Source organism: Mangifera indica, unplaced genomic scaffold, assembly GCF_011075055.1.
Source record: "Mangifera indica cultivar Alphonso unplaced genomic scaffold, CATAS_Mindica_2.1 Un_0065, whole genome shotgun sequence".
NCBI lineage: Eukaryota > Viridiplantae > Streptophyta > Magnoliopsida > Sapindales > Anacardiaceae > Mangifera > Mangifera indica.
In genome coordinates, this window is record NW_025401157.1 from 64,952 (window position 1) to 73,687 (window position 8,736).

The 8,736-nt window shown below is 33.0% G+C and overlaps 1 protein-coding gene across 1 annotated transcript; it reads left to right on the forward strand.

The window, feature by feature from the left end:
* Positions 1–2,529: 2,529 nt before the first annotated feature.
* Positions 2,530–8,082, forward strand: LOC123207212 (bZIP transcription factor TGA10-like). The gene is made up of 12 exons (XM_044624523.1): positions 2,530–2,697; positions 2,807–3,136; positions 3,230–3,330; positions 3,950–4,026; positions 4,132–4,254; positions 4,392–4,460; positions 4,573–4,632; positions 4,730–4,807; positions 4,891–4,960; positions 5,056–5,327; positions 6,113–6,352; positions 7,814–8,082. The coding sequence occupies exons 2-12, from the start codon at positions 2,952–2,954 to the stop codon at positions 7,961–7,963; spliced, it is 1,425 nt and encodes a 474-aa protein (XP_044480458.1). The 5' UTR covers positions 2,530–2,697; positions 2,807–2,951; the 3' UTR covers positions 7,964–8,082.
* Positions 8,083–8,736: the final 654 nt, after the last annotated feature.

Genomic DNA, 8,736 nt, shown 5'->3' on the forward strand with positions numbered 1-8,736 from the left:
TTTGGGTAACGAAGAATTTTACTTGAACTGTATCACTATTTTTAACATCGAATCAATTATATTGAATAGAACAAATTTTAGATTTATCGAATAAAGTAAATTAAAAATTTAATTTTAATATATCGTCAGATAAAACTTAAACTAATATTTTTTATACATAAAATTTTTTTTTTTATTATTCAAACTATTACTGTTTAAGGGTATATTTTGTTAATTTTCCAAAGTCATCTTTTGTCATTATAGAAATTAATAATTAATGCATTTCTAATTTTATTAACTTCTTGATTGACAAAATTTAGTCAGTCTAATTAATTCTTTGTAATATTAAGTATTGATTGGTATTTTTTAAATTAAAAGAGGGTCTATTATTTTGTTTATCCAAATATATCTCTGAAAATATTTTAATTATGGTTGTTTTGAGGATTGTATTGGAATTTCATCTTCACAAATAAAAAAATTATATTTTTCAATTCTAAATAAATATAGTGATAGTATTATAAGCCAAATTACCATAAAACATAAAATATATAAAATATTGTAAATTATTATTTCAATAAAACAGATTTAAATATTATTATTACAAAAAAGATTTAAAAAAAAAAAATTTATGAGATTTTGAGTCTTGTATCAATTTTCTTTCAAGTTAGCAGAGAATCCTTATTTTAGGAGTGGTTGAAAAACAAGGAAGTTAAAAAATCGCGGGAAAGGTGGGGGCCGGTCTGTGGACCCCCACCCCCCAACTGATTAAGACTTAGTTCTTCTTATCAAGTGGGGCCCAAACAAATTTAAAAACAAAAAAAGGAAACAAACTCTCTCTCGGCCGTCCGATTTACTTTTTATTATTTTAGCTTCTGATAGTGGGTCCCGTCTGAAGATCGGTTTTATTCGAACTTTAAACTGACACATGGTCTATGGTCAACGGTCCTACCTGCATTCTCTTGTTGACAGCTGCCTTTCGAAAATAATTAGGTTAGAAAAAAATTTAATGACAATTCTACCCCCACTCTTTTTCCGTATGAAAAAGATCCGGCAACGGCTCTTAAAAGGGGTTAAGGTTAAGGCTGAATAGTTGAATTTGTTGTTTATTTGAATTTGTTTTAATGGTGAAAATGATAGGAATATGATACTGTGGAAAAATCCAATATTCGAAATGTAACAAATTATTTATAATTTACTATTTAATAAATATGATCAAGAAGTTTAAATTTTATCATTGATTAAAAAAGTCAAAAAAATGTTATTTACATTAAAAACAAAGTGAATAATATTCTACATCCACACATGTTTATAATTAACATTCCAATCACCTAAGCTTCCGTATTTTGGTGAATAATTAACAAAAAATCAAAGCAGTTGATTATGTTCATTAGTTTTGACCCCAGAAAGAAATTATATTCACACTTGTATTCTTGAATAGGGATATTCAAAATTATCCGGTAATAGAATTAAATTGATTTTTTCATCGAAAAATAAGTTATTTAAAAAATTGGTTCAAATATTAGTTAAAAAATATAGAAAAAATCAATTTTTCATTTTGATTATTAATTTGTCTAATTTTCAAAATTGATTAATTGAACTAAACTAGTTTTAAAAAAGTAGAATAAAAACTAATAAGATATTAAATATATTTTAAAAAAAATTAGAAAAAATAAAATATGATAATTTTTTAAAATTATATTTAATTCAAAATTAGTTAATCTTTAAATCAGTTTGGTTTTAGTTTATAATTTTTCAAAACCGAAAATTTGGTTTAATTTAAAAAATTGGTAAACTGGTTCTAATAATTAGTTTTAAACACCCCCACTACTCAAATATCAAGCTAAATATTGCAAACTTTATTAAGTGATTAAGTAAATTTAAATTAAAGATAAATTAATACTCAATTATATGATAACATATCATATAGATATATATTTATATATTAAAAAATATGTATGTACAGTGTAACTTTTTTTCTTTTCTTTTTATAATTTTGTTTAGCCATCGTTTAGTTCAATTCTGATGTGTTTTTTGTTTTTCTAAATTGAAATTTTAGAAAATATAGTATAAATTTGAGAAAATAGTATGCCCGTGATTATCTGATATAAATATACCATAATCATAAATGAGTTTTAATTTTTTAATGATTAATCATTTTTTAGGTGTACCTAATCTCACTATTAAGAGGAAAGGGTTAAGATTATAATGATTAAAAGATTGGATTTTAGTGCTGAATTCTTATCTTTGAACCAGAATTACTGAAAATCAAATTGATAATTAGAAGTTAAAAAGAGAAAGTGGCTAAAGAGTAAAGACTATATACGAGGCGTGTGATGGTATGGTTGGAATGAAGCCGACTCACCCATCAACGTGTAAGTTTGCATGAAAATGTCAATAGTAAAATTTCAAACCAAACGGGGGTATTTTCGTCATCTTGATGGAAATTAATTGGAAACTCGGACAAGGAAACTAAACTCAGAACGCAAAAGTGGTTTTCCCGTTTACAAAACTGCGGTTTCATTCAAGTCTTGAGATGTTTTGAGGGGGAGAGAGAGAGAGAGTTGAATAAGATAGCTTGAGACCGCTTTATCTGAAACTGTTTTATTTACCTTTGTTTTCTTTCGTTCCTTTTCGCTGAGACTCAAAAATGGTTTTACATGAAGTCAGGTAAGTCTAAGTTAGAGAAAGAGTGAGAGACAGATCGCTGGTAATAAAAAGGTTTGTCTTTTGTTTCTTTGCATTCAATTCCGTTCTTTCTCTTTATCTGTTTTCCTCTTTCATTTCTATCTTCTTTTCAATCATAACCGACTCTCTTATCTCTCTCTAGATATTGATTGTGCTGTAATGAAGAATGATCTTGCCAACTGCAAAGAAAGTCTGGTTTTTGTTTCTTAGTGGGGTTTCAAAGAGCTCTTGATCAAGTTCAGCTAGTAGAAGAGAAAGAAATTACCAGGCTTGTGGGAGCTCCTTTCATGGCTACTAATAATAAAATCATCACCGATCACTCTGCACAACTAGACCATCACCATCATCAACATCATCATCAACAACAACAGCAGCAGCAGCAGCTTCAGCATCAGATAATACAAGAGCATCATCAGATTCCCTATGGAATGATGCAATCGTCATCATCATCCACTATCCCTGGAAACTACATGTAATTTTACATTTTGTAAACAAGGCCTTTTGGGTGAAATCAAGGTTCGATAATTGGTTCTCTAATTTTGTTTTCTTGTTATGGTGTCAGCAGCAGTAGTAAAGATACTGGAACTTATGATCTGGGTGAATTAGATCAAGCCCTTTTCCTTTATCTTGACGGACAAGACCCTTCTGGTGCTCAAGAGCAGAGACGTGAGTGCTTTCTCTCTCAAAATTTCCAGTTTTTTTTTTCGTACAGAGGGTACTCCTAATTTTCACTGGTTTTCTGTTGGGAAGATTCTTCGAGAGTAATCTGTTTGGGTCACAGGAAAAGTATGCTCAAGAGATCAAAATCTTCCGTGCCAGTACTTTCTTTGACCAGATCCTAGCTTGCAGAAAAAGCTTCGAAAAGAATATTTAAAAATATGTTATTCACCTTTCAAATATGAAGGGATAATTCTCTTGATTTTATTTCTTTCCCCTTGTTTGGAGCTTGTGTCTTGGAACATGACATGTAAAACAACCAACCCACTGATCATGATTTTTTATTCGATTTCTACATGCACTTAAAACGGTACGAAAGGGTATGGGCTTTCTTCGCCTTTTTCACCTTTGTTTCTTCCTTTTTCTGTTTTCATGGCAGACGGCTAGAAATGCATGACGGTTTCTCTACTTTTCTAGCTTGCCCCGCATAACTCTCTACTCTTGTCTCCTCTTAGTCACTTGGGTCCTCGTTTTATCAGTATCTGTCTATCGTGGGCATGGGAATTATCTGCAACCAGTAGTATAAATCAACGCTTATTACTTGCTTTTTTTTTTTTTTTCGGTCCAGAGAATTCAGGAATGAGGCCTCCAACTTTAAACATCTTCCCTTCTCAGCCTATGCACGTAGAGCCAGCATCAACAAAGGTACTAATTCGTTATTCACTTAACCTATGCTTCTTCTCAAGATGGCGAGTTTATCATAATATTTAACTATCATTAGTTTCTGATAGTTTTGTTTGTATTTGATAGGGTGGTGCAGTTTTAGTTTCTTCTACAAATAGTGGTTCAAAAAGACCATCCGAACCGACCATGGAGTTGGCCAACGCACGAAATGACGCTGCATCTGGGCCTGAACCAGCTAAAACTGCCAAGGTAGGGATGAATAAAATAATATATTATTATATCTTGATCTAGAATAATAGTTTGGTAGCTAGTTTACTGAGAACTGAGATTCTTAGACTTCATTTTTTCTTTCCTTCGTTTTGTAATTTATTCTTCTCTTACGGCAGCGTGAAGGGAACCGTAAAGGGCAAACATCAAGCTCAGAACAAGAAGGACCCAAAACACCGGACCCTAAGGTGATTTATTTATTTATTCGATCACTTTCCTTTTGAAAAAAAATATATGAATACAGTATTCACATCAAATCTCCCTGGCAATTGTTCAACGTGCCTCATTATTTTCAAGAAGACACTGAGAAGACTTGCTCAGAATAGAGAGGCGGCAAGGAAAAGCAGGCTGAGAAAAAAGGTAAGTCTACAGATAGATGCCCTTACTTCTCTTCCTTTCCTAAACAAGTATATTTCAAATTATCATCTTTCTGTGATCTTTTCACTTTCCATTACAGGCTTATGTCCAGCAGCTAGAATCAAGCAGGATCAAACTTACCCAACTGGAACAAGAGCTACAACGAGCCAGAGCTCAAGTAAGACTAGATCTATTGTAAAACTAATTTCTTCTAATTATATATATGATCTAAAACTAATTTCTTCTGATTATTATTTTCAGGGCATGTTTTTTGGTGGGGTTTTAGGTGTAGAGCAAGGTCTTCCTGTTGGCATCAACAGCATTAGCTCAGGTATCTATATATGAAAATTTTCCTAAAATTAACTACTCTTCTTAAGTGTTTTTGTTTCTTTCACCTCAAACTTGCCCCATCTCTACCTTTTTTAGATGCTGCTGTATTTGACATGGAGTATGCACGATGGCTTGAGGTGCATCATCGTCTAATGTGTGAGCTTCGAGCAGCGGTGCAAGAGCATTTCCCCGAGAACGAACTTCGGCTCTTCGTAGACAACTGCTTAGCGCACTACGATGAGATGATAAACCTCAAAAGTATGGTGGCTAAAACGGACGTGTTTCACCTTGTTTCTGGCTTGTGGAAGACTCCGGCTGAGAGATGCTTCTTGTGGTTGGGTGGATTCCGGCCTTCTGAACTCATCAAGGCAAGTACTTAAATTCAGTACATATTCCCATCATCCAAGTAATTTCAATCAACCACTTATTTAAGTGTTTCCTTTTTCCTGTTAACACATTAGTTCCCCATGTAGCTACGAAAAAAGAAGTACATAAAACACCAAAAGTAACAAGAAAATGACAAAAGCCTTCACCAAAAAACCACAAAGCTTGAATTAGTGTTATGTAGCTAAACCTACTATAATATTTATATATAAATCTGAGTACAAAAAAACAAAACAAAAAAAAAAAGAAAGAAAGAAAGAAAGGAAACGAAAGGAAAATGAAGCCAGGTCTTTATTGCATGGTGCAACTTGTCGGTGGAATTGTGAAAGAAGATCACATAACAAAAATGAATATCAATTAATGACGAAAGACATCATGAAAGTTTCTACAACAAGGATTGGTTAGGTGCCATTCTAATAAAGCCATGTCTGTTATTACAACTTTTGGTATGAAAATGAAAAGAAAGAAGGAAAGCATTGCACGGGTCTGTAAAATATTCTCTCTTCTTCTCTCCCTTTCTCATTGATGCCAACAAACAGTCTTGTTCTCATCTTCATCTTCTCGTTTGGTTTGTAGTAAATAAAGTACTAAAACCCTTACGCAAAATCAAAGCCAAGAAAATTTGGTACTACGCAATGATAATAATGTCTACATGATTTATTATCCATTAATGTTTATGTTAGGCTGCATCATGGGTCGCCATGTTTTCTGATTCAGATTATTCTGACATATAAATTAATTACTGAGTTTAATTATGTGAATAATTCAGGTTATACTCAATCAAATTGAGCCATTAACGGAGCAACAGATCTTAGGCATATGTGGACTGCAACAATCTACACAGGAGGCTGAAGAAGCTCTCTCCCAAGGGCTTGAAGCTCTTAACCAGTCTATTTCAGATACGATAGCTTCTGATTCCTTGAGCTGCCCACCTAACATGGGTAATTACATGAGCCAAATGGCTGTAGCCATGAACAAACTCTCCACCATCGAAGGTTTTGTTAGGCAGGTATGTTTATCATTGTCTTAACTACAAAGTAATTTCTAGTTTATCCTATTTCTATTTTATATCTGTTTGCGGGCCTCTATATTTACGAATTATGATATATTTCTAAAACTATGTGGGGTATTTGGAACTCAATCTTTAGTGCCGTTTGGGTTTGGAAACTTAAGCCAATATAGAAACTACTCATGGGGTGGCTAGAGGTACAATACAGTTCGGACATTTCTTGCTGTATGATAGTTTCCCAAGAAAAATATGCCCTTCCCCATCATAGGGAATTCAGAAGGAAGCTAAACCAACAGCCATATGTCTTATTAGTAGAACATTTGGGTGTTACAGAAAATTTTTAATGAGGGATCATTTTGCAACGATAAATTGAATGCATAATTAACAGAGCTGATGAGAGAATATGGAAGCTTAATTGCACAATAACCACATCTTGTTAGGCATGAATTTGTTCATATATATTGTCCTTTTCTTCGATGTAACAACTTCTTAACATTAGACCTACCAAAGATTATAACTCAGTCATATGTATATATCCACTTGGAAGAGATATGGAAGATCCATATATTTCTATGATGTCAGGGTCGTAACTTTTTGACTTAAAGCCACCAGCCTTCCATGTATACCATCCCTACCATAACTTTCTTTTTTGTCCGTTCATGGAATTTGCAGAAACATGAAAACACTCAAAGAATGGACCCCTACATATGCGCATATAATTCGAAAACAAAGCTAAGTTGACTAAGTCAGTAGCTTGATTTCTTCTTCTTTTGTTCCATAATGAAAAAATAGATGCCTTGGTAGATAAATTCATGCTTAAGAAAATTTCAAGTGATGTGATAGTTTTAGTTTACTCTCTTTGAGGAAAAATAAAGGTTTCTTCTAGCAGCCTATACTTTGAGGATCGAGGGTCAGGTGGGTCCAAATATTGGAATGCATGTTTCGTCTGCAGAAATTCTGTTTCCTGCTTAGGAAAATTAATTAGGGCTTGCTTAGATTTGACATATGGTCAGGAAGATTGAATAGTCAAGTTGAATTCTCATGAAGACTTCTTGATCACTTCCTTACAAACGCCGCTAGCTGAAGTGTGCAGTTCAGTTGCTGTTTCAGTCTTATGTCAATTACTGTTCTTAATCTAAGGGTTGGCTAGGAAAACATCATTTGTAATTTCTTACTTAAGAATTTTGATTTGACGCTATCTGAACCTCTTTCTGTCAAAATTTTAGACAACGGTCAGTAATATACCAAAATTATTTACCATGAAAATGAAGAAAGCCTCCCACATTTCACATCCACATTTTGCTAATTCCTTAAAGCTTTTGACAATTGAAACCCCTAACACCCCAAAGTCATGGATGCTCAATATTTCTCATCAAGTCAAATTATAATATTTAATAGTCTTAATATTGCTATCTAGAAGTACTGAAAACAGTCCTTATTTTTTAAATGGTAAACTTACAGGCAGATAATCTGAGGCATCAAACATTACATCGGCTGCATCAACTTCTGACGACCCGTCAAGCTGCGAGGTGTCTGCTAGCAATTGCCGAGTACTTCCATCGTCTCCGAGCTCTTAGCTCTCTCTGGGTGGCTCGCCCCCGACAGGAATGATAGAAACCCTACCCACTATAGCTAACTAGCTTTTATATTTTAAGTCCTACTTATAATTGCCTTCTTTGAATCTCTCTCTCTTTTTAACTTTTTTTTCTACAGATAATGTATAGATAGACGATAGACAAAATAAATAGAATATTAAATTTCAAAACAGTAGAACTAATTTCTCTCCCCCTCACTCTTCCTCTTTTAAGGAATTCATTGTTTGAATAATCTCGTTGGTATATTTCTGACTTTGAATGAACGGAGAAGAAGAAGAACAGGAAGAAGAAGGTGGTTTGATTAGTGAAAAAGACAAAACTTGTTTGGTCCTAGGAAGAAAAAGACTAAATGTTGTGGTCTATGCATTGCTTGCTGCTTCTGCCTGCATGCTTTTAGATGGTGACTGATCCAAGATGAGATGCATGCTGACAAACTCTCTATGACATCACCCAACTCGACTCAATTGGCCGCTGTTCTCTATTTCACATATATACGTCATTATATATAAAAACTTCAAACGCTTCTTTTTCTCTCTAAAAGTATCAATTTAAATATCAAGTTCGGTGTTAAATTTTAGGTAGAACGCCATTTTTACAGTCCAGGATTGCTTTATTCATAATTTTCTTCATCCTTTATTCAAGTTTTACATACACATTTTTCTTTCACCATTAAAATCTAAACATTTTAAACATTAGTTGGAACTATAAAATGTTTTATCAGTAATATTATATACATAATTTTTATGGATATATAATAACGCGTCATTATATAATTAGATAATTAAAAAT

Excerpts from the sequence above, each read along its gene's own strand:
- LOC123207212 (XM_044624523.1), top strand. The coding sequence starts at position 2,952 with ATGGCTACTAATAATAAAATCATCACCGATCACTCTGCACAACTAGAC. Across the intron at positions 4,808-4,890 it reads TACAACGAGCCAGAGCTCAA|GGCATGTTTTTTGGTGGGGT; the intron begins GTAAGACTAGAT and ends TATTATTTTCAG. Across the intron at positions 6,353-7,813 it reads TCGAAGGTTTTGTTAGGCAG|GCAGATAATCTGAGGCATCA; the intron begins GTATGTTTATCA and ends GTAAACTTACAG.